The 26,629-nt window shown below is 39.9% G+C and overlaps 2 protein-coding genes across 4 annotated transcripts; one reads left to right on the plus strand and one right to left on the minus strand.

The window, feature by feature from the left end:
- Nucleotides 1-117: 117 nt before the first annotated feature.
- apba2a (amyloid beta (A4) precursor protein-binding, family A, member 2a) lies at nt 118-19,632 on the minus strand. Of its 3 annotated transcripts, none has more exons than XM_017713631.2 (13): nt 19,542-19,632; nt 19,225-19,381; nt 15,449-16,975; nt 13,362-13,439; nt 13,198-13,237; nt 12,943-13,088; nt 12,570-12,656; nt 11,061-11,246; nt 5,754-5,933; nt 5,069-5,281; nt 4,807-4,926; nt 1,567-1,707; nt 118-1,424 (listed from the first exon to the last, which is right to left on the minus strand). In XM_017713631.2, exons 3-13 carry the CDS (start codon nt 16,931-16,933, stop codon nt 1,353-1,355), a joined length of 2,748 nt encoding a protein of 915 aa, XP_017569120.1. In that variant the 5' UTR covers nt 16,934-16,975; nt 19,225-19,381; nt 19,542-19,632; the 3' UTR covers nt 118-1,352. The 3 variants fall into 3 exon arrangements, with proteins under 3 accessions (XP_017569120.1, XP_017569121.1, XP_017569124.1); XM_017713632.2 differs by having other exon boundaries at nt 15,449-16,992; XM_017713635.2 differs by lacking the exon at nt 13,362-13,439.
- Nucleotides 19,633-20,158: 526 nt separating this feature from the next.
- eif3ja (eukaryotic translation initiation factor 3, subunit Ja) lies at nt 20,159-26,369 on the plus strand. The gene is made up of 8 exons (XM_017713637.2): nt 20,159-20,237; nt 20,365-20,456; nt 22,647-22,701; nt 22,785-22,882; nt 23,533-23,647; nt 23,776-23,940; nt 24,060-24,133; nt 25,137-26,369. Exons 1-8 carry the CDS (start codon nt 20,216-20,218, stop codon nt 25,266-25,268), a joined length of 753 nt encoding a protein of 250 aa, XP_017569126.1. The 5' UTR covers nt 20,159-20,215; the 3' UTR covers nt 25,269-26,369.
- Nucleotides 26,370-26,629: the final 260 nt, after the last annotated feature.

Consider the following 26,629-nt stretch of genomic DNA (forward strand, 5'->3'; position numbering starts at 1 on the left):
TAAAAAAGAATAAGTAAATATATATATATATGAAATGTATTGTTTACAAACAATAAACAAATAAAACCCATGCATTTTTTCAGTATTGTTTCAATGACAGAGATACACATCCAACCGTTTCTATTACTTTGTTTTATAACATAGTTAATAATACTGTCACAGTATTATTGAATGTAGATTTACAGCAAAGAAACACGGCAGTGCACCCATGTTTACTTGATTCAAAACTGCATTTATCCTTTTCCAATGACATTTGTAAAATTATGGCAATAGTACCATTATGGTAATTATGGTATAAAGGCCTAGTTAGTTTAGTAGGTGAAATCAATACAAAGTCCCTTCCAGTTTATTGGATTCATCACACAATACACCATAATCACTAAAATGTTTCATAATCAGAATGTGGCATTGTTATCTTTGGAATTCAGCATATTCCACCCAAATGATGAGCATCATTAAATGAGATAAGAGTTAAAAACTGAGCTTGAATAATAACAATTCTTGACGATAGCTAATGAACCTGCATAGATATCTAGCCTCTATCATTACAAACCAGCTGATAAACAGTAAATATACAGTCCAACCAGGAATACTATGTACATCATTACAAAATAAATGCCAATATCTGCATCGTTTTAATAAAAAAATAATCATGTGTGGCAGAGCAAGGGGTTGAACTGCAAGCTCAATGGACGGAACAAAACATTTACTAGGCCTGACAAGCTAGACAGTCTAGTTGGTCTATTGGTAGTTCCAGCCCACCTGGACAGAACACCAATAATGGACATGCACTTGTCATGCACTCTTTGCCTCTTAAATTAAAAAAAAAGTCTGTTGACATCAGCTTGGTGAGGAAAAACTACAAATCAGAACAGAGAATGAGACGACTGGTATTGCTCATGTTTGCAATTATCATTTAGTTCTCTTAGTTTATGATTGGTCCAGCTAGGCTTCTTTTCAGTCTGTTGCTTATTGTTTCCAATAAAGCTCTTGCCTACCTATTCTCTGTAAACCTTGCTCAAATGCATGAATTATTAACTTTTCTTTAATGTTTTCTTTTTTTTCAATGATGGAAGCATACATTCTGCACATGCAGTGAACAGCCTGATGAAATATGACTTAGCACTAATGTTTCCTACTTCACTGAGTGATGCTGACTTGATAAGTTATTGGATTTGAAAGTTTCACATCAAGGTTGCCCTGTTTATAAGCCTGGGTGGATACATAGAGAACCAGCACAAACAGAACATTAAGACTTTGGAGAAAATATGAAGCACTGTTTTTTTTGTTGTTGTTGTTGTTGCACAACCAGGACAGAGCACCACAGAGCTTCCAGGGCACCAGAACTGCCATTAGATGTACGTTGGTGTCTCCTGTCCAGTCAGCAGCCTGAACATCACAGCTGGCATGGTTTTCATATGAATCTGTTACAATACCAAACAGGGTAACAGGGTCATGAATCCCTTGTAAGTCATATATATAGGAAAATATTATTATATTATATTAAATAAGGCATAAATAATCCATATATGCATACTGGATTCTAGGCCAAAATAAACCACTCACCTCTCCAACAGATACTGATAGGGCATGGACAATTTTCTCATGTGCCATGGCAACCACACTCTGTCCATTAATCTCAATTATTCTGTGACCCACACGCACTCCACCCCGTTCTGCTATTCCACCTCGCATCAGACTACAAATCTAGAAGGAAAATAATTTATTTACTATAATTACAGCAAAAATAAATCTGTGGTGATTTGAGACATACATAATGTAACACATCCGGTTCTTTTTACATCATGTTCTTCTATCATCACAATTAAAGTGTCAGTTAAACAAAAAAAGCATAATGTAATTAGCAAGTACGAACATCAATTCCAAAAAAAGTTGGGACAGTGCATGAAATACAAATAAAAACAGAAAGCAAGAACAGAAAATTAGAACAGTTTAAGACTAGAAATTGTTGAAAATATCTGAAACAGGTGACGCAATCATGCCTGGGTATGAAAGATGCATCCAGAACAGGCTTAGACCTTTATGAGCAAAGATGGGTTTACAAAAAATGCATCAGCAAATAGTCCAACAGTTTAAGAACAATGTTCCTAAAGAATTTTAGTTATTTTATCCTATATGGTTTATAATGTCATCAAAACAAACAAACAAATAAATAAATAAACTATCTGTGCATTAACATCCATTTCAAAAATCACAACAGAATGTTTATGATCCAAGAGCCCTCAGAAGGCATCACATTAAAAACGGGCATGCTTCTGTGATGGGTAGCACCAGACAGGCTCAGGAATATTTTGTCAAACCATTGTCAACAAACATAGTTTGTCATTGTATGCACAAATGCAAGTTAAGACTGCCCTATGCACAGTGGAAGTCATAAGTCAACAACACTGCTGATTTCTCTGGGCTCAAACTCATCTGAAATGGACTGGTGCACAGTGGAAATATGGTTTGCGGTCTGATAAGGCAAACTTTCAGAGTGTTTACAGAAAGAGTGAAAGTCATATTCACCAGGCCAAAGATGAAAGGAATCATCCAGATTGCTACCAGCATCAAGTTAAAAAGAAACCTTTAGGAAAACTCATGCTTATTTAAACATGACACCAAGCCATATTCTGCACATTACAACAGTATGGCTTTGTAATTACAAAGTGCAATTGCTAGACTGGCCTGCCTGCAGTCTAAAACTGTGTCCCATTAAAAACATGTGCCATATTATAAACTGCATAAAAATAGCAACAAAGGCCCTGCACAGTTTCACAGACGAAGACATGTATATTGGAAAAAAATTGCTTTCAAATCTACAGTTAGGCCCATTTGGACAGTGAAAAGTTTTGGAATTTTAGCTGTTTACTAAAACATATTCAACATACAATTGTATATTGGCTTAAAGTGCATACTCTCAGCTTTAATTTAAGGGTATTCACATCCTAATTGTCGGAAGGGTTTAGAAATTATAGCTCTTTATTATGTAGCTGCCTCTTTTTCAAGGGACCAAAGGTAATTGGACAATAATCTCAGAAGCTATTTCATGGGCTGCACGGGCTATCCCCTCGTTTATCCATCATCAATTAAGCAGGTAAAAGATCTGAGGTTGATGTGGCATTTACATTTGGAAGCTGTTGCTGTGAACCCACAACAAGCAGTCAAAGGAGCTCTCAATGAAGTCAAACAGACCATCATTAGGAAGAAATCAGAGAGGCAGCAGAAATGTTATTAGTGGCCAAATCAACAGTTTGGTACATTCGGGGGTGGAGGGGGAAAGCGCACTGGTGAGCTTGGGAAATCAAAAAGGTCTGGACGTCCACGGAAGACAACAGTGGTGGATGATTGCAAAATCCTTTCCATGGTGAAGAAAAAACCCTTCACAACGTCCACCCAGGTGAAGAACATTCTCCAGGAAGTAGGTGTATCAGTGTCTAAGTCTACCTTTAAGAGAAGACTTCATGAGAGCAAATACAGAGGGTTTACCACAAGGTGCAAACCATTAAAAAGCCTCAAAAATAGAAAGGCTAGATTAGACTTTGCCAAAAAACATCTAAAGAAGCCAGCCCAGTTCTGGAACAGCATTCTTTGGACAGATGAAACTAAGATCAACCTGTACCAGAATGATGGGAAGAAGAAAGTATGGAAAAGGCTTGGAACGGTTCATGATCTAAAGCACACTATATCCTCTGTAAAACACGCTGGACGCAGGGTGATGGCATGGGCATGCGTGGCTTCCAATGGCACTGAGTCACTAGTGTTTATTGATGATGTGACAGAAGACAGAAGGAGCCGGTTGAATTCTGAAGTGTACAGGGATATACTTTCTGCTCAGATTCAACCAAATGCAGCAAGCTTGACTGGACGTCACATCACAGTACAGATGGACAATGACCCAAAACATACTGCGACAGCAACCCAGGAGTTTTTTAAGGCAAAGAAGTGGAATATTCTGCAACAGCTGAGGCAATCACCAGATCTCAACCCGATTGAGCACACATTTCACTTACTTAAGACAAAACTTACGGCAGAAAGACCCACAAACAAGCAACTGAAGACAGCGGCAGTAAAGACCTGGCAAAGCATCACAAAGAATGAAACCCAGTGTTTGGTGATGTCCATGGGTTCCAGACTTCAGCTAGTCATGGCCTGCAAAGGATTCTCAACAAAGTATTAAAAATGAAAATTTTTTTCTATGGTAAAGTTCATTTGTCCAATTACTTTTGAGCCCCTAAAATGAGGAGGCTTTGTAGAAAAATGGTTGCAATTCCGAAACTTTTCATAAGATATTTAATTCAACCCCTTGAACTAAACCTGAAAGTCACTGTCCAAATTTTTCTGGGCCTAACTGTACATCAATTACTGTCTTCAGTCCCCAAATAAGTGTTGCCAAAATATAAAGTCATGTAACACTGTGGTAAACAGGCTCCTGTCCCAACGTTTTTGTAATGTGTTGCAGGGATCAAATTTGGAATGAAAGAAAAAAAAACACGAAGATTATAATATAAAACATAAAATATCATGTTTTGTACTGCTTTCTATTTAGTACAGGTCAAACAGAAGTTCTTAATCACTGCTTCTTGTCTTATTAGCATTTCACATACTGTTCATATAAGCATTTTCCAACACATTCCAACTTTTTGGAAATTATGTTTGTAATGGTTGCTTATGCTACACCAAAAACCACTGGGCAAATTCAAAACTATAGATTCAAACTTCAGACACCAAACATGTTTTGTCTGAATTACTAAATTTTGTACATTTGTGTCATTTGTGCAAAGTCTAAGAGTAAAAGGTACTCACTATGCCATTTTGCACACTGAAGCCTAGCTGGTACTGCAGGTCTGGTCTCTTTATAAGCACAGTGGTGACAGGGGGGCAGCTTACTACGCTCAGCTTTACCTGTACCTGACTCTTCAGACCCTGGAATGAACACACACACTGGGTTATCTATAAGAATGCTCACCTTCCATGATATTACATGACTCCAGATGTAAGTACGTATGTTCAGAGATGATATAACAGTGTATGTAAAGCACTATGAATTCAAGGGATGCATACAAACCTTAATGATGCCTTGGCAGGTAGCCAGGGGTAAGCCCACCAAGCTTGTGTCATTGACAGCCATAATTTGATCCCCCACGTTGAGCTTCCCAGAGCGGGCAGCAGGTCCACTGTTCAGCATGCAAGCTAGGATGACTGTGGGCAGGATAGAGCCCCAGCCAGACTCGACTATCACTACACCTAGAATCTCCCCTTTCTGCTTCTCCAGGTGCAACTACAGAGGCAGACCAGGTCCAGTGGGCGGGAACACCAGAGGGAAAGAGGGAGGCAGTTTAGTATAGTATAATAATTCAAATCATACGTGAAGAGAAGAGAGCAACATAGATGAAAGCTAAACAAACATGCAGAAAAATAAGCAGGTTGCTGTCCCAAAAATTCCAAAATGTAACTTTTTCAGAAGATGCCAAAAATGTTATTAACTTTTTATTTAAGTTAATGCAAAGAGATTTAATTCCAAGTAATTTTAAGTCATTTATGTCATTCATCATGAAACTTTTACACAATGGAAAGGACCGCTGATGTGTTAAAATGGCAAAAAAAAGAAATAATTAAGAAAAAAAATTTTGATCCTTTCTTTTTTTGGACAGTTACAATATATTACTGTGACTTACATGCTTACATGACAAAAAAGGCACTGATGACAGAATAGTGTGCAAGTAGCACTGATACTCCAAGACTTCCCATACCTCTTTACAGTTTTCTGAGTTGGAGAAGTGGATGAGGTCATCGTTGTACATTTCTTGTGTATTAAGAATATCACTGTAGTCTTTCTGACTAAGATCTTTAGGGTTGATCCCATTTGCTCGCAGGAATTCTTGGTAGGCCATGCTAAACGCCTGACCAATGGACTGTGCAATGAGCTGGGCCTGAGGAGAGGGAGAGGAGGGGAGGGTGGGTGCTCAGCAGAGAGGAGAAGAGGATACTTAAACGTAAGACACACAAAGTGAGAGGGACTGCTCAGCTTAAGACAAAATAGTGGAAGAAAGATAAGTTGAAAAATATTATATAAGTTCAGGGATGTGTGGAATCACTACACTGCATTGGGTCAGGACGCTTCTCTAATGCTTTACAGAGAGCCACCACCAACCTGAATCCAACTGATTCACTTTAATGTGTTAAAGTGTGTGTGTGTGTGGTTCTAGAACAAAACAAATATACACAAAGGCATACATAAGAATATGAACAAAAATATTATATGACACCAAGAACAACAAATGTAGACATTTTAATGCTTACATTGTTCTGTAAGACAAAAGCATTTAAAGCATTTGCCAAACAAATCGACTTAAAACGCTCTATGCACATTACTGTGAGTCTTGACTGAAACTTCTCAAACTTTGGCGAACTTGTTGCGGCAGATGGCGCTAAACACTTAAATTTACACTGCAGTACACTTCTAGCACTGTATGCAAAACCAAACATCCAGAAATGGCACATTCATAAGCAAGACAACATGCCATACCATAACAAGAATATACTGACAAACTGTGCTGACCAAACATTTAGAAGCAATGGATAATGCTAAACTTGAAATGGACAAAGTGAACTTACATACTTACATTTAAATGTATGCACACAACACACTGAAAAAGGGGGTAAATCCCACAGCCATACAAACCCAAAACCTCAACGAATTCTTGCATTTCCTCCACTCCACTACCATCGAACAACACAAACGAACCTCCAAATTCTCAGTGTAAATTTGAACATCTATTAAAAGGGCTTGATGACATTCAATCTTCATTTGGAAGTGCAGGTAGTTTGATCATTTGGGTCACTGGCCTTATATAGGTGTTGTTCTTTACTTGAATCTCTGCTGATCTGATCTGGTTGTCTGCACCAGGAAAGACTTTGATGACCTTCCCAACAGGCCAAAGAGCATGTGGTAACTGGGGATTAACAATCATAATGGTTTCTCCAACCTTCATGCTCTCTTAGTTCACCATTTCTGTCAGGCCTGGAGGCTACGTAAATAGCATTCGAAAAAATGCCTCCAGAAGTGATCAGCTAGGAGCTGCGTGAGACTCCATTTGAGGGGTTGAACCTGAACCTGATGTGCTGGCTAGCAAGTTGGGCTTAAAGTTCAGGTTGAAGGGCAGCAAAAGATTCCTGAAGCTCTCACCCTCAGAAGTTGGTGCCCTGGTCACAGAGGATCTCATGGAGCACTCCACACTGAGCATTGAAACACCTCAGAGCCATTAAGAAGGAGTCTGAATCCAGGCTAGTGAGGAGGTCAGTGTAAACTGCTCTCGGGGTTATGCACTTGAACAGCATTCCCCATCTTTTTTTTTTTCATTTTGGCGCCCCATTTTGATGACATAGGGGCCGATGCAGTCAACACCAGCAGAACAGAATGCTGATTTGTAGATGCATAGTCTAGCCTGGGGAAAGTTGGCCATTCGTGGTGGATTAGGACGTCCTCGTCATTTCCTGCAGTCAGCACATTTTCGTTGATTGCAACTTTCTTCATACCTCAGCATAGACCCTCTCCGGACCTGGATGATGCAACTTGTCATCATAGAGCTTGATGAGTGGGTGCTGAGGGTCAAGGACAATCAGGTGGACGATGTCTTGCTACAGAAGACCACTTCGTCAGAGACAGCTTCCAACCCTGACAAGCTGGGTTGTCCTGTCAAATTCTGGGGCAAGGCAGAGCAGACTACTGTTGCCTGGAACTGGCTTTCTTGCCTTTTTTATTGAGTCATCTCTCTCAGGAAGAAAACCATCTGTGCTTGACGAATTGCCTCTAGTTCAGCTTCTACATATTCGCTTGCAGTGGGGCTGTCTGAGGGTTGTGTCGCCCCATGAAGCTGCTGCCCAGTAGCCTCAAGGTACTCACTAAGAGTCTGATACTGATGCAGATCAGGCAAGGGAGAGACTGAGGTCATCAGATTATAGAGGATATGTCTTCTCTCCTCATTGTCTTGCTCATCCAGAGCAAGGACCACTGTGTTGTAGCCAGTCTGAGGAACTGGAGCCCCTGACTCCATCTGTCCTTTCCTGCCAGGTTACAGACAGACTTTCCTCACGTGTTGTCATCTGTGGGGTTGTGACACGATGGCATGTATCTCCAGGTGTCAAATCCTGTCAGGTCTTGTATCTCCGCCACCCATGTTCCCACAAACACTTTAAATCTGCAGGACTCTGAAAGCAGCCAGGTGAGTAATGTTATTGAATCAGTCCACAATGGATGGGGAGAGGCAACACAATGAATGGGGAGAGTTAATTCTGTTCTGACTACCTTTGCCAACTGGGCTCCAGTCAGAGCTGCTCACAACTCTAGGCGAGGTACTGAATATCGCTTCTTGGGGGTGATGTGGGACCTGGCAGTCATGAAGGAATCTCCACCTTACCTTGGGGGTTTTCGCTTCTTAAATAGGTGAGTGCACCATAGGCCTGTTCTGAGGCATCACAAAATATGTGAATATCCCTCATACTACTAGGGTGTTCCAGTTCTGGGGTGATGTAATACCTAGGCAGTGAGATCATCGAGAGGTCCTTGAATTCCATGCATGCCAGGTGCTGAGCACATCTTGTGGCAAATTAGGGTCATCCCATTCTCTCCTTTTATCCCTTAGGTGCTGTACTAAGATCTTCGCTCTGGCTGTGTATGGGATAATATAACCAAAGGAGTCATACTGGCTGGCCAAGACTTTATAGATGTTGCACAGAGTCGTTATTTTATTATCCCCTGGGCGAAGCTTATATGACAGACTGTCAGCATAACAGACTCCTTGGGTGCCCAGAGCTGGGGTGTTTGCTTGACTCTGAGGAGCGGGGTGGCATAGCGTTCCACTTATGTTAAGTCTCACTGTCTTCTCTTGGAGGAGCTGTATAGCTTCCTGATCTTACTTTGACCTGACCAAAACTTTCTTGCTGTGATAGGGAAGCACATCCATCTTCCAGAGCTTCTCCATGTGGGCATGGAGGTCAGCAGATGGTGAGGAGCATGTGAATAGACACTGCTGAGGGGATGATCCTGTCCCTGAGATCACACACAGGCCCTTGAAGAGTCCAACCCAAGTGGGTCCTAACTGCTGTGGGGCCGCCAGGGGGGCCCAGTCAAACAGGTTCTTTTGGGATAATGAGATGTGGACAGCCAGAGCCAATCAGCAAAACGGGATGGACTGCTCCATGAAACAACTGCAAGTCCTGCCTGACCGTTTGAAGGAGTAAGCCTTCTGGCTTCCCATTGAGGCCCAGCTGCTGTGCTGCTGTATGGGCAAGGACAGTCCTCCCTGAACCATCATCTAGCATTGCGTATGCTTCTAGGGACTGATCTCCATTCTTGAGCATGACCTTACTTATTATTAACAGAACCTGAGGGTTGTAAGTTTGACAACCAAAATACAGGACGTCCTTTGGAGTGTTCACAAGGCAGGAGTTCACCTGGGTAGCTTTATCTGTGGCTTTATTGTTCACCTCATGCAACACAAGCAGATGTTTCTGGTTACAGGTGGGGCAGAGGGCTTTCAAGGTGCACTTGGCCACCTGATGACCATGCCCACAGAGCCAATATTGGTTATTGTCTCTAATCCACTTCTTTTTCTGTTCACTGCTTAACTGCTTGAAGTTGGCACAGCTATTAAAGAAGTGATGTTGTTATCACAGTAGGGACAGTAGGCCTGTCCCTTCTCTCTCTTGCCCTCACTGGGTTTGCATGGTGTCTCTGGTGAACAGTCGCCAGCTTGTTTAGCATCTCTATGGCTTGCCTTTATTCTAGCTAATGGCTTAAGCCTGGTGAGACTAGAGAACCCAGTGCTGTCCTCTTAAGCTCATACTCTAACCAGTCGGCAAGATAAAGGAGCATAGGGATTGGCACTCTCAATGGGTGGATGGACCTCCCCACTCATAATGTCTGGGCCATCCACTGGAATGGTGGTGACCTCTGTCTCTGGAACCTTGTCCTTGTGTCATAGTCTGTTTGCAAGGTATGCTGGGCAGCTTGTCCGTCTGCGAGGTCAAGTAACGGGCTGTTCTGAGTCAGAGCTTGACATCCTAACAATAGCAGTTCCCCAAATCAAGCTCGAAAGACCAGTGAAATATATTTAAAGGGTTTAATCTGCTGGCCAGTTCAGGGACGTTTGGAATCACTACAAGGCGTCGGGTCAGGATGCTTCTCAAATGATTTTCAGAGAGCCACCACAAACTTGCTAAACACTAAATGGTGATAAACACTTAAATTTTCGCTGTAGTACACTTCTAGCACCGTATGCAAAACCATACATCCAGAAATGGCACATTCAAGAGCAAGACAACTTGCCATACCATAATAAGCATATGTAGCACTGTATGCAAAACCAAACATCCAGAAATGGCACATTCATAAGCAAGACAACATGCCATACCATAACAAGCATATACTGACAAACTGTGCTGACCAAACATTTAGAAGTAATGGATAACGCTAAACTTGAAATGGACAAAATGAACTTACATACGTACATTTAAATGTATCCACACAACACACTAATAAAGGGGGGTAAATCCCACAGCCATACAATCCTAAAACCTCAACGAATTCTTGCATTTCCTCCACACCACTACCATCGAACAATACAGACCAACCTACAAATCAGACTGCTCTGTGCAGCACTCTGATTGGCTGAAGGCATACAGCTATGCAGGCTGAACATGAACAAGTGACTAAAGGGCAAAGTTAAAGTCACAAATTGCCCTTCCTAACATAAGTCGTAAGCAGTAATTTTCAAGTCACTGTCCCTGTTGAACTGAGCCAGTCTGAGGTCAGACTTGGTAAAATTACAAGGATTAGTTATAATTACATAAGATGAGAAAAAAGGTTTTTGAGCTAATTTGTGGCTAGTTTTGTCAATTTAACTTATCATAGCTGGATTTGTGTATGGAGACATGGCCTTATTTGACCACAATAAGCAACTTTTGACCACAATAAGCAAATCCAATTTCACTGTGAAAATGACAAGATATCTAATATATAACAACCAAACTGGGATCAGGCTGCAGTGTTAACTTACATCTTCAGACTCAAAAACGTAACAGATCATTCGGTACTGTTTCCTGCCCTCTGTGGCATTGAGTCCGGTGTCAGTACAATCCAGAGAGGCAGAGTGAGACATTCGTCTGCGGGCCATCAGCACCACCACACTCCCAATGTCTGCAATGTAGGAGATGGTGCGGAGAGCGTTGTCCATCATCGTCTCCTGCATCCAAAAATTTACAGTAGCATTTAATTTTTAAGAATTAAATCTAATTAATTCAAGAAAGTCATTAGTAAATAGTGCCCTAATGAGACATTAGAGATGTAAAAATTGTGGTCAGATTTTTATGACTTTTATTGACCAATTATAACAATATTTAAGAAAATTTTCACCAATTCTTTTTTGGGCAAAAGAAAAATGTAAAAACTTTGTATTTCTCTGATAAAGGCAATATTAATCATTAGGGGTGGGTATCTCTTGGCTAGTAGCTACAAAAAGGCAGAGAGAGATGACGAACATTTGGAGACTTATTCGCATTTATAAGCACCTTAGTTAGTTTCCTGGATCTGGAATGTTTAAATGTTAAATGACTGTCAAACACTAAAAAGTTGCAATGGTGAAGTCGCTGAAGCTGGAGAATAAGAAGCAACTTCAGCCTCATAAAACAGCCGAACGATAAGATCATTTTACAATAAGCTGCTCTACTTCTGAGGAATTTTTTTCTGGTGGAGATGGGAGGAAATTGGATATAGCTAAGCTAAAGCTTTAAGCAGAGCAAAGTAAGTCTGTGTTTTCGTTTATACTTTTTAGCCTATACTAGGATATCAGCACATACTGAGACATACTGGGCATTAAATGTTGTGGCTCCCAAGGTGGTTTGATTTTTGTTGAAAGGACAAAATGTCTCTTCTAAACATTTGGGTTGTGGAGCCAGTCAGATTTCTCACTCATCCAGTTGTTTTTGTTATGTGCCGCCACAGACTGTCTGGACGCAGCACTTACCCACTTCCAAGTTCAGCCCTTTGTGTTCCATCAACATTACGTTAATTAAAATTAAATTAAAATTAAATTCAGAATCACGATGCATCTATGAATTTTTTTTTTCTCGCACCCCTATTAATCATAACACAGACTTGATATTTATTGTATTTTCTTGCTCCCAAAAACATATTTCATGAAAAAATGTAAATTCTTGAAAGTGGTCTATAATGCATTTTGGGACAAAAATCTTCAATTCATGAGCAACAATGAAATGTAGAAATAAAAAAAATGAGGATATATAAAAATAAAATAAGATATTATTTTCTATTTGCCATATTACTTATTTACTGATCACTTTGCTTAATAACTGTATTCAAATCACTGTAAAGTCAGAGACACCCCTATGAGACACTAATCTTTGCAATTCACATTGCAATTCCTCTGTTACATTGTTCTTTGTGTCTACATGGCAACACTTGCCATCATGTGACTTAAACTAAAAATAAAAAATACAGCATTTTTGTTTTTAATAATACTGACAAATTGTGACAGTGAAAATTTAACCTGTGTGTCAGCATTGAGCACTTTGATGGCTTTTGTTGAAATGAACAGGTCAACCTCAGTCAGGCTCTGGCACTCTCCATCCAGACACTAAAACACACAGCAGAAGAGTTACAGCTACATCTAGTGGACTGAACAGACATTTTTGACAAGCTGTCCATCATTTTGACAACCTACCCAGAAAACAACCACAAGCACAAAAATAACAGTGGTGAGGGCTGCCACTGCAACCAAAGGGTTACAGTAATTTTTGTTTAATGTTTAACGACTAATGAAGGAATGCACACATTTGTACACAGATCTAAGTATTTTTTTTAGCTGTTCACTGAACCATTTCTTGAAACCCTTCAAGAATTATTTTAGTCCTCTTAAGTACCTTAACTCTGTCCACAGCCTCCTGAGCTTGCATCATGCGCACGCTCTTAGATGGGTTTCTGTCTGACAGGAGCTGAGTGGAGCCGAGGTAGTTTGCAGCAAAAATTATCCCGTCAATGAGATCTTCTGGTTCACATGGACCTGGAACTAAGTGAGAGGTACAAAGATTATTTAAAATGAGTAATAAATGATAAATAATTTAAAAACATGAATAAATGATTTTTTTTTCCATTGATGAAGACTGATGAAAACTTACCATCCACAAAGCTTGGAAAAGAGGGATTTCTCTTTCCTTGCTGAAAAGCAAAGAACATTTAGGTTGCAGATTCATACCAACTTCAAATTTTGGTGGAGTTTCAGTAACAGAAGAGAAAGCTTGGCTCTTGGTGATTCCTAGTAGACCTATAGCTAGTATCTCACCTGAGGAAGGTTATGGTTGCTTATTGCTGTGCTAGGTCCAGAGCTCAGTGTACAGTGCTGAGGGCTGCACTGAAAGATCTGAAAATATCCAAAAATGTATGATATTGTGACATGGAATTGTGCTGTTTTAATCTATACTGTCCCATAAACACAAATTTGAGTATTAATAAGAAGGTACTAGTTACATGAAGGTTCAACATTTCAAGGCATAATTTTTCCACATATGCTCTCCGAAAAAGAAAAGTACTAAACTGTCAGTGGGGTGGCATCCTCAAGCATGCACCTTCAGTTTTGGAACATAATTGCACCATAATATATATACAAGGTGCATTTTCTAAGTTGTATTGACTCCAGAAACGCTGTCTTCTCTCCAGGCTTTTTACTTTATTGTTTGGTTTTAAAACAAATTCATAGCTTTCACCTGGACACAACTGAACCTTAAAATCACTGTTGCACCTTTGAGGGAACATTTATACTGTTTGTACTTTGATGATTGAAAACTCTTTGGGGGCTCCTGGTCTAATTATATGTTTTGTTGATTTTCTAAGTAAAAATAAGTTTACAGTTAAGTTTTTTACGTCCTTTACAAACGACACACTTCTGCACATTTTAATACACTCCTTATTTTCTGAATTTAATATATTGAGGAATGAAAAACAAAACTTGACTGTGCAAAAGCTAAGGTACTTTTTATATTTTATGTTTGAAAATTTTACAATATGTTATAATTAGCACATCAATAGCATATGTGCACAAAAATTTGCAGGAAAAGGATATATTTATGCTCGTTCCCTGTAGAGGATATGTTAACATACTTTCACTTACACTGTTAGAAAAAAGATACTATGCAGGTACATTTTTCATTCATCAACATAAATGATAAGGTACAGCAATTATTTTATGTTCCAACTGTGTACTTTAATTAAGTTTTAATTCCCAAAGAAAAGGTACAGATTTATACCTTTTAATAACATAAGGTTGAAAAACAGGACAATAAATAAAAAGGCTAGAGATAAGATGGGGTATGTGGAGTCAATATCACTTTAAAATGTAATTTCAATGGAATATGGTACAATTGTGTTCCCTAGCTAAAATATTGAAGACATATCCTTGAAGGTACCACCCAACTGACCTTTTTCCTGAGAATGAGGAAAATCAACAACTGTGTAATTTGACCAGGAGTGTTCATCCTCTTGCATACAACTATATACTGTCACATATACTTGTGTTTGGCCCGACTACAAGTATATTAGGCACAACAGTGTGGCTGGAGTTTTTAAAAACCTCAGTTTCACCGCTGGGTTGAGAACACTCTGCCATCCAGAACAATTTCAGCCAGCAGTGGTTCTGTGGTCAGAGACTGACCACTGATGAAGGCCTAGAGGATGAAGCACACAAATTGTGCCTGGAGAAAGATGAGCTATAGTCTCAATGTGCAACCCAGTGTTTAAAAAACCCCAGCAACACAGTGGTGTCGTGCTGAGAATGGTCCACCACCCAAATAACATCTGGCCAACAGTGGTCTTATTGTGGTCCCCTTCCATTAATGGGAGGAGCACAGGGAGGCTGATAAATTATGCAGCAAGAGATGGGCCACAGTCAGTTAATGTAAACCTACAAAATGTGTACCCATATAGTAGGTGTTTCTGAAAAAATGGCCAGTGTTTGTACCAAGTGCAAGGTAGGAGGACCTAACAAACTCATTTATAGGAACCAGAAGAGGGATAACGATTCACAAAATTCTTAATTTGGTTCTTAATGAAGTTAAATATTTTATGATAATGTGCTGGCCAAAAGCTAATATTTGTGATTACGAGGAGGGTGCTTTCCTTCCTGCTCTCTATTTTGAGGTAAAGAGGAAGCAATATTTTCAGAGTAGTGGGCTTGCTTGTTCAATTTTTCTTTATACATCTTTCAACATTATCAGTATTTAATTAAGAACTTTACCTGCTGCTGTCTCTTGAATGTATTACCCCATACCTGTGCATATTGAATTCAGAGGCTTGTATTGAATAATACATACAACTTGACTCTCCTAGGAACCAGGCATGCAATAATGCAAAGTCCTTTATTAACTGGGCTCTTACCTGGCCCTGACTCGACCTCTGTTCCTCTTCTTTAGTAGCCTTCGCCTGGCCCTTTGGCAGTTGTGGGTCTGGAGGTGCCTTTGGTTTGCTGTCCCTCTTCTGTGATGACAGCAATGAAGCTTTGGAACTATCTGGAGCTGCCCTCTTGTCACATGATTGCTCAGCTACAGCCATATCTGTTTCCATGCTCTGAGGTCTTACTTTCAGTTTCGCCCTCACTCCATTAACAATTTGGTCCATGTCCCCTTCAGCATCCACTGTTGGTCGTCTATCCCTCCTGGTCTTTGCTCTATAATTCCTGTGAGGGCACCCCGGCTCTCTGCCTGTACTCTCCTCTGGACAGTCACTGTCCTCATGTGAATGCCTGGCTTCTTTTTCCTCTCTGCCAAGTTCTTTGCATGTATGTCTCTTTTTTCTATCTCCTCTATTCACAGGATCTTCATATTTTGTAGTTCCGCTACTGCTTGGGCAACTTCTGCCACCACGGTCTTCCTTCCAAGACTGCTCCCCTTTGAATCCGGACCCTTTTCTTGAGTTTCTTTCTGACCTGCCCACTTCATAGCCCTTTGGATAGTCAGCTCTTTCTTCCATATTTGCCTTTTTGATGCCACTAAATGAACTCTGGGTGTCACCTCTACAGTTCTCGGGCAATCTTTTGTCTCCTGTGTAATCATGAGCTAAAGCTTCTCCTTCTCTGCTTCTTTCGTGAGTGTAACTTGGCCGTTGAGGAAGGTTTCTATTGTCCTCTGAAAGATCAGAAGACCTTTTCGGAAGAATTTCATCCTGATCTTCCTCTGCCTTCTCTCCTCCATAAACAAAATAATTTTCATCTTCTTCTTCCTCCTCCTCCTCTTCTTCATCATCTTCTACCTCCTCTGCCTCTTCTTCATCATCTTCCTCATCCTCAGCCATGGGGGCTTGGATGAAAGTTGTTTCTGTGATGGGCTCAGAGCGTTTGTAGACCAGCTGTTCTTTGCCTTGCTGCAGCACTTCATAAAAACCCTCAGTCTGTGCCCAGACTTCCACTGGCATTTGTCCACCATCTGGTTCTCTGGAAGTGCTTGGTCTATCACTGCTTTCGGCACCTTCATGACAGTCCATTCCCTCCATATAGCTCTCATCCTCAGGGCAACAATGAACGTAGTAGGTCATCCCATCTGCATCAGTACGCAGCTCCTCATCTTCCTCATAGTCCTGTTCCTCTTCCTCCTCGGATCCTACATTATCATATTCAGACAGTGAGTCTTCCATGCTGTCAGGCTGAATTGGGCTATCGCCACGGATGGAGTCCTCCCCGGAGACAGAGCCATCGCTGGGGCATAAGCTGTCTGGGATAGGAGTGCTTGACTGGCTCTTCATGGGGCTGCTGGGAGGTTTCTCAGAGTCTTCTCTGTCTCTGGAGTGTTTCTCACTCTGCTCTGGTGCAGGTGGAGGATCAGGCTCAGTCACACTGGCTTCGAGAGCCTGGCCTCGCCTCAGAGCCATTATTGGACCCAATAAGCATACGCCAGTGAAACTCCTTCTGTGCTGTAAAACAACGCACACTACAATAATGAAATCATAAACAAAACAGTTGGGTGTGTCAGGACAGTAACACTGTAGAAAACTGAAATATTCAATAATGTTCATAGTTGATAAAACAAAATGAGCAAAACTATACATTTGGCTACATTAATAATAATTGTTTGGGGTATTTTGAATGAAATTAATATGTGGCTCATTTCCTCAGCCTGGTATGGCACCATGAGCTTGATCTTGAAATAAAAGCTACTTTGTTACACTAGGTGGTGATGTAGGCCTACGGCTTTTACTCCTTAGATGGGGATGGAGTATCTATCCAGTCCTTCACAAGAGCACACTGGCTTGACCACTAACCAGCTAGCAAATGTGTATGTAGAAATTATGTAAAGTATAAAAGGCTATGAATTTGAAAAAAAAAAAAACATCTCAGAACAAGAAAAATGCCAGATGTCTTCTTTGGTGTGGAACTGGCTGAGTTTTCTGAAATCAGACATAATAGAGCCACAAGCCATTCAATTTCTTTAGGGTTCAAATTACTGTTCATTTAAAAAAGCCTATGAAACGCATATAATAATACAATTGAAAATAATAATAATTATATGGAAAAATAAATGATTGATAAATGAAATGATTATTGTCCATCTAGCTCATCTCTACATGTAACTACAACGTTTTCTGGCATCACTATCTGGTTCCTGAAATTGATGAACATCCCCAGAGAGACTAAACTTTACCCAAACCTAACAGTGAACCATAGAGGGTCCAGAGGAAAGGTCAGCACAATTCAGCACTGTGTCTCAGCAGAAAAAAAGTGTACATGCTGATATTTCTGTAGACTATAGTGATTTCTCCCTTGTGATGAAAAGCATTGGATTCCCACAGGGGTCAACAAGGATCTACTGCAGAATGCTTCCCTATAGTTTACTTTGTAGCTATTCCTTTGTAGAACAAAGAAGTGATTTTTTCCCCCTGTCTGTGTAGTGTATGACACGCTTTCTTATAAATCAGACTTCACAAGAGAAACACAGAAATAAATGAATAAGCTGGATTTTTTTTATCCATTATAGATTCCACACACTACCCAGCACACCAAATGATGCCATTTCGCACTATTTTATTACACTAGATCTCATCATAAGCCAATCAGGTGACAAATATCACTGCTGTTCATATTTGAAAAGCAGATCAATGATTTCTTTCCTATATAATTTTACGGTGGACCTAAATATTTTCCTAAGCTAAAAGAACTGATAACGGCTGCATTTCTAGAACTAGTCATTCCTGTTTGCCTTTGGGTAGTGATTGGTGTTTCGTCCCAAATCAAAACATAGCGCACACCTGCTAGTATTTTCAGACCTTTCATTATAGAATTACTTTAGGTAATAAAAACACATCACAAATCCCTCAAATGAAGACTGTGTGAATGTACATTGTATCATGGATTTTCTACATTTCAGTGGTAAAAGTATAGGGCTGCTGCTCTGCAGGGAGTTGCTGTCTCATCTAAATGCAAATGCTTGTTTTTTTTTTTTTTTTTTTTGCAGGACACTTAGCCTATATAGCTGATGAGTGGGCTGTTTAAAGTAACACCAGTAACTAAATGCAATTAACACCATAAAAGGTCTCATCATGATTTTCAATAGGCCTGCTTCATCCACGACAGCAGAGAAGCAGACAGTACAAGGATTTTAAACACAGGAGTTGAACTGCATGCTTGCTTCATGTAATCAAACTAAAAACACTGTACTGTTTACTGGCTGTCAACTCGCTCCGTTGAGCACTGATTTATTGCAGCACCCACTGAGGCAGAGCTTCTTTTTAAATAACCCTGTTTTCATTCACATACCCAAATGACAAACAATCAGCCATTTCAGCATTAAACTCCTCCAGTGCAAAAAACTGCTGAGGCTACTCTTATATCTTACACTCTTTCATTGCCATTTGTCCAAACATCTGATGTCACTACAACGTCCAAGCATCCAGAACACAGAACATTTAACACAGGATTAAGATGCATGGGGAGATGTGGGATCTCCAGTGCTCCATATAAGTGTGATGCTAGATACCATGTCCAGGTCTTCTCCTACTCCACGTTAAATACATTAGAACATTTCCTTCCGCCGCAACCAGCCCCAGTTCTCTGGTGTTAAATGCGCGCCCATTGATTGCATTCATTCCGAGAGCATGACTAATACGCTGCAATTACAGGCTGCCGTTCATTTACACAGAGAAACAGCTCTGAAAAACAGGCTTACCAGAGGCGGGTTAGTTCTCTGACTGCTTAGACATCTGCGAGCATTGTGGGAGAGACAGAGAGAGGCGCAGGAACGTGGACACACACTCTCTCACACACACACAGGACGCACACACACACACTCACACACCCTCAGCATCCCGGGACAGAGGCAGTGCCTTAAAGAGACACAGAGAGAAAGAAAAACGGTCCTCAGCCCAGGCAGTTATTTGTATGTTATGAAATGTTATGGCTGCTTTAATCAGCTGCAGTGCTGCTTTTTTTCTAATACGTAAATCCATTAAAAAGAATCGCCAATCAACTCGGGCTGCTTCTTACTTCAGTCCGCATCCCGCAGGCAGACGGTGATTGTTGATGTCTGTCTCTGACCGCACGCCTCTCTCAGCGATCACTGCAGAGAGGAGTGATGAAGCCAGCAGCCACACACACACGCCACTGAGAGCCGAAACAAAGCGTTCGGGTTCAAAATAAAAGTTAACATAAGCGTAAGAACAACACTGTCTCGAGCACTTTCACACTTTTGGCCATGGGCACTCACTGACCACTTTATTCAGTGGGAATGGTTCTCCAGAATAGTTCACTGCCTCCTCAGTAGTGGTCCTGTGTGGATTCTGGCCTGATATAATGAGTAAAAAAACGCACAGTCAAGCAAAACCAGTATTTTTTGTGTCTGTTATGAGTCATGAAGTTAGGTCTTCTGTTTTTAAATGAGAAAAACGATTTGGCCCTCAGGGCCAGCAATGACATCATCACACATGAACAGAAAATGCTCCACCATAATATATGCATGATATTATCACACCGAATTCGTAACTGATTCCTAAAATAGACATGTAAGTGGAAAGTTTCTGAGCTTAGAGTGAAGAAATTATTATTGTTGTTGTTGTTGTTGATGATGACGTTGTAAACAACTTTGATTTTGAAGCGCGAGCGGAGTGAATGACTCTTAATGTAGTTCGCTTCACTCTATCCGTCTGCGTGGTCCTTACAAGATGGCGGAGGCCGATTCTTGGGGTGAGGGTCTGAGAGAGGAGTCAGATCATCTGTTCACTCTGTCTGTGTGTGTTTGTCCGGCACATGTGCTGATGTTCTTGGTTTAAACTGTCGCCGGTGTAACGCAGCGCTCTCTTCTGTGCCCTAGACGCGGACAGTTTCGAGCCGGAGGAGCCGCTCTCTCAGGCGGCGGCGGGGCGCGATAAATGGGAGGGCGAGGATGAGGATGAAGATGTCAAAGTTAGTAGCGTTAACTAACTTCTCCGGCTGGTGGCCGTTTTCCCCCCTCAGTTAAAGCCCTTTTTCTTGTTGTTCTCCAGGGGTCGAGAGCCAGTATAGCCCGCCGAGTCTTCGGGCGATTAGCCAGCGTTAGCGGGGCAGCTAACCTAACTAGCAGGCTGAAGGAGCCGATTAGCGGCTAACCGTTATAGCCGAGCGATGCGTGGCGAGCTCGGATGTTGATCTGACTCTACAACTGCGCCCAAAACCACATGGCTGCTAGTACAGAGTACACACTACCCTGATGAATGGGCCTCTGTAAGTGGTGTACTGTTATGGTTGTGTAATGTGGTCGTTTGCGGTTTTGGACGCAGCCCGTGTTAAAGAGTAAAATTGACTTACTGTGTGCTTACTCTGGCTTGAACAGCAATTCCGCTGATTTTTCCAAATTTCTGTGTAATTCAGTCGCTGAGATGTAAACAAAACTAGTCCGAGTGGTTTGTTGTGAAACGATTAATTTGTAGAGAATCTTATAGACTCAGATTTCTTGCAGTGATCATAGGAACCGGGGAGTTACCATGTCTACATTTGAAATATACATATTTTGTTTACTATCCAAGACCGTCGGTGAACTTGCATGTCTTTTTTGAATGTAATGTTGATGATTGTAAAATATTAATAAATCTGGAAAAACAAAAACAAAAATTTCTCTGGGGACTGTCAAGGCCCTGCCCTGCATGTACAGCTGCACCGTGATTGGCTTTTTAAAAATGTACATTTTAGGCCAATTCCTTACCTCAGAGCTTAAGTAAAATAATGTCTCAGACATCAGGCAGCACATTCATAACCATATAATATAGTGATGTATATAGGAGCTTTTAGAGGCGCTGAATTCTTCAGACGTTTTGTCCCCATCAGCAGTGTGTACAGTTCGACTCTACTTTTTTCTAGAATGGAGCGTTTCACACTGAATATCTCAGAATGACTTTTATTATATTCTAACTGTTTAATGATATACAAATTTTGAAAAATCAGCAGAGTTTCTCTCTAAAGTAAGTCTGGGTCAGGAATTTGTGGCGTTGGTGGTTCTAGTCACCGTTAGATGATTCAGTGCTATTCAACATTAATCCGTTTCAGAATTTAAAGGGGAATTACACAGATTTTTCAAAATTTCTAAATGAATCAAGTTGTTCAGTTTAAACAATTATTCAGAGTGAGTTAGTGTGCTGTGGTACATTGTAGAGGAACTCTTTGACTCCTGGTGCTTTAATGGTGGTGACAGGAATCAGGGGTCACATTGTCTACAACACAAATGTAAGCATTTTATTTACTATCCAAAATCACCAGTGAACCTATTCATCCTTCTCAGTTGTTAGATATAATACTGATGCTGGTGAAAAAGTGGTAAGTCAGTTTTCTTTGGTTGATGTCTTTTTTAGAACTCTCTGCGTTTCTGCGTTTATCCTTATGCCATGAAAGTCTCCTAAAAGTAAATTTGCGTTTAAGGCTAAAATCTCAGAATTATTGTAAAACAGTGTCTCAAGTACCTGGTGGTATATTTATAACCATTTCATATAACAGCTTTCTATAAAGTAGCTTTTAGAGGCATTAAATGCTTCAGACATCTGATTCCTATCACCCCCACTCTAAACAATTCTGAGAATTCGGAGTTACTCCAAAACGGAGCATTTTACATCAAACCACTCTGAATTACTTTATCTATTATGAATATCTCAACCATTATGAATAAATTTTGAATTTGGCTTTTTAACTGGGTACTTATTTTTAAGGCACCAGCTCAGTGCTTCTTTATTCTTTGTAGCATTTCCTTTAGTTCCGTACCACACCTGATCCAGCAGATCTAATGAAAAAGTTAATTTAATGAGTCTCTGATTGCCATGTTAAAACCGACGACATACTAAACTATACAGAGCAGTCTTGTTCCAAGATCAGGACTGAGGACCACTTTACTAACTAAAAAAGGTAGCGTGCATAAGTAGAAGTTTATTTTCAAAATATTTCCACAGGCTGACTTGTGTGTTTGAAACAAGGTCATTGTATTTGTTGCAGTGAATGCTGAAGATGTGTTCCTGGAGAAACATTTTTCCATTTATTTGTTAAAAAAGAAAACATCTTAGCAAGTGTGTGACCCAGTTCACTGTTACCGGTGTGCCCTGTGAAAATGCATTTTTCACATGTCTCCCTATCCAGGATAATTGGGATGATGAAGAAGAGGAAGAAGAAAAGGTGACAGAAACAAAAGCAGGTGAATGAAAGTTCCATTTGAAATCTTGTAATCATATGCAATTTCATTTGTTTGATTCAGCTCAGACACTGTTTATTATTCAGTCACAGTGGTAAAGCCTACAGAAAAGAAAAAACTTGGCGACAAAATCAAAGAGAAGGAGAGTTTACAAAGGAAAAGACAAGAAGAGCTTCGAAAGCAGGTGAATGACTAGCACAGTGCCTCACTTCTTAATTCTGTTGTATAGTTATTGTTGGGCTGTTTATTTTGTGGGCTCGCAAATTCCTATCAAAGTTTTACACTGGTCAGGTGGGGTCATGGGTTTGTTCCCCGCTGTGGAGCAGGTTTACAGTGGTCCAGTGTCAGCAGGCTGGTGATACAGTAAATATGCAAAGAGGAAAGAGGAAAAAGAGTTTTTACTTGCATCTGACCCAGTAAACAAGTCTCTCTCTCTCTCTCTCTCTCTCTCTCTCTCTCTATTTATTTATTTGTATGTATGTGTGTCATATTTGTCAGTACAAGTCAGTCATATTTGTATAGAGTTCTTAGAGTGTAGATGATCTAGGATCTTTTTTTTTTTTTTTCTTAAACTAACCTAAGCATACATCAGCAGAAAGGAGCTCATCCTAAATCATTAATCTTACGCACATATTTCTAAGCATCTCAGAATAAGATTGCTGGTTGGGTGACAGGTCCAAATAATGTTGTTTGTTAGGACATAAAGGACAAAAATGTGACCTAAGATCTGTGTTCTTACTCAGTACTAAATAAACTCACTACTTTTACCATTACGCACTGATGACTGGACCAGAAGATATTTGCTGCTTTTAGTAACTACTATTTCTGTGGCAGTTGGAGGAATCAAAAGACAGCACAGAACTCACACCAGAGGAGGAGTTAGCAGAAAAACTTAGAGTGAAGAAGCTTCAGGAGGATTCAGACTTGGAACTAGCGAAAGATGCTTTTGGTAAGTACTCTGTAATGGAGCAGCAACATCCCAACAGCAACTGATTTCTTCCTGACTTATTATTCAGAGGATGAGCCTATTTCATATACTTCTGAGGATTACTGTTTTGTGTGTGTTTTCCCCATTAGGCATTGTATCAAATAATGTAACAGGAATTGATGCTATGAGTCCTTCCTCCAAAGATGATTTCGCAGAGTTTGAGCGGTTGCTAAAAGATAAAATAACTTCATATGAGAAGTCAATACACTATTCCAGCTTTTTAGAGTCACTCTTCAGAGACCTGTGTCTTTCATGTGAGTTCTAATTCCATACAGTTTCATCATCACTGTGTATTATGATGAGATTTCTTGTTTTGTTTAATGCTAGTGTAAGTATATTTGTTACAAATTGCGATTTGTGAACTGTGTTACAGTGGAGGTTGAAGACTTGAAGAAAGTTAACAACTCTCTCACAGTGTTACTCAGTGAGAAGCAGAGGCAAGAAAAGGTATGCTTAAACATTCATTTGTCATACTTAAGAGAGTACAGTTGGTTAGTAATTGGATATTGTCATAGTGTTGTTTGGGCTTTGTCCTTCAATACCATAACATTGATTTGAGGCTTAAGAGCAGTAATTGGAGATCATTACATTTACATTTGTTTAGAAGTTGTTAGATATCCATGCAATCTAAACTTTCACAGTACATTTACATGAACAATGACTAGTACATACATATTTAGTACATGGTCAAACACAGCAAAAGACTGACGTAGTACATGTGGGCAGTATTCTGTAGTCACTGGATACTTACTTGAGACACATGGAAATATTTGTTGTAAAAGGCCATATTTCTCACTGTCCACTTACAATTACATCATTGGAGATGTATGTTAATACCAAATGTGAACAAGATAATGACTGTTTACCTAAAAAAAAAATGGCTCACTAACTTAACATTGACATTTTGCCAAAGTTTTTCTGATCACATCATTTATCTTTACATGTTAACACCATACACACAGACTCAGGAGTTCCAGTTCAATGTTTAGCTCTCAAATGCAAAATCAGCATGACATGACAATAGTAGATAATATACTTACATTCTCAGAAGACACGTCTTTCACCAAGTTTTGACTGAGCTCTCTTTGAATACTCATTCAGTACACACACAGTCATCAGATTAAACTGAAGGATTAATGAAGGAGTCTGAAGCACAGAGGTTTCCAAATCCCCAGATCCTACACAATGTAATGGTAACCTCATAGTCATTTCATATTTAAGATTTAGAGTCCTAACAACAAAGTCACTTCGGTTACGTAGAAGCTGTCAGAATGACTTAAAAAGAACACCTACTAATTCTTCGCCACTCGTTATAACAGATGGGGTACAGTTTAATGCAGTTGTCAGCAGTTGCGTCAAACTGAAATGTCACTTTTCACTCATTTTCTCAGAATGTTATGTTGTCAATCAGTTGGTAGTTCCAATATTAGTTTTTCTGTTGTTTGAACAGCAAAGTAAAGGGAAGAAGAAAAAGAAAGGCGTTTTACCTGGAGGTGGATTAAAAGCCAAGATGAAGGATGATCTTGCTGACTATGGCGAGTTTGACGGAGGTTATGTACAAGACTATGAGGATTTTATGTGACCCCGGCTTAATGACCAATCACATTCCTTGATTGCTGAAGCATACACCTTTACAGCATGACCTCTCCCTGCAGCCAGACCCACTTCCAGAGCCATGCTAGAAAACTGAACGTCATCCTATGTAACACATGCTAGCCTAAGCTTAAGTGGTATATTCTGAGAGATTTTTCTCTGGTTTATATTGACTGTAGGTCAGTCCAGTGCTTGCTGTGATACAGTGATAATGAGGTGATAACCTCTTTTAAAAGTCTCAGAAAGTAAAAATGAACACTGACAGATATGAACCAGCAGCTTCATTTGAGATTCTATAAAGGATTGACAGTATTACTGTTTGAAACTGCTACTACTTGGAAATAAATGACGTTCTATGCAAATTTCATAATATGTCTATATGTCATGTATTTTGATTAGATTTGGGCCAGCATTTATATGGAGGCTGTATCCGACGGCTCGCTGCTGTTACTAAATAAGGCAAACCATAATGTATGTGATTGTCATTAAAAGCAGTCACATGCACACAATCATTTTTTTCTGTTTTTAGGTAATATTATTGTTATTAATTTGTTTAGATGCATTGAAACTAAAGAGTTGAGCGTAGTGTGCTGGATTTGATTTAAAAAAAATATTTTCACTTGCAAAGACAGAGCAGTTAAAGTATGCATTCCATGTGACTCACCAAAACAGAGTTAAGGAGCTATAATTTGTTGCATATTTAAAATATTCCATGCTGTAAGGTGCATTTCAAGTTTGCAAAGTAGTCCTCTGAATTCTAGCCATGCTGATTTTGTGAAGATCGTTATATCTGCAATTTAACCGTTTTCTTTATGCTCAGTGTCTCTACTTTGATCGTAACCATGCAGGTGAGGATGATGTTATGTTACAGAAGAATTTAAGAATGTTAGTCCAGTGACTTTGCAAAGGACCAAGAGTCTTTAGATATATTCAGGTGGAACATGGGGTTTCCATTTTTTAGATTTGCTTTATGGAAATTTAACATCAAAGCAAAACATTTGCTTTATGGAGATTTAACATCAGCAAAGCAAATAATAGGATTCTGCAGTGTTTTATAAAGATCTAATTTAATAAAAGTCCTCAAAGTAAACTTTTGTCCTCTCTTCAATAAATTTGCACTCTGGAGTAAATGGACATTGTTGGACATTGAATGCAATAATTCTGTCACAGGCTTAATTTCAGTATTTGCAACCTTCTGCCATCTGCATGTTACTTTGTTCAGGATTTAAATACCATTGTAAGAACGTTACTGTCAGCAAGTGGCTTTTGGACATTTTGCAATATTGTTTCACCACATGAAATGTGTCCAGGACAAACTTGTAACACTGGTCAAGGTGTTCACCTTCAAGA

Source organism: Pygocentrus nattereri, chromosome 11 (genome assembly GCF_015220715.1).
Source record: "Pygocentrus nattereri isolate fPygNat1 chromosome 11, fPygNat1.pri, whole genome shotgun sequence".
NCBI lineage: Eukaryota > Metazoa > Chordata > Actinopteri > Characiformes > Serrasalmidae > Pygocentrus > Pygocentrus nattereri.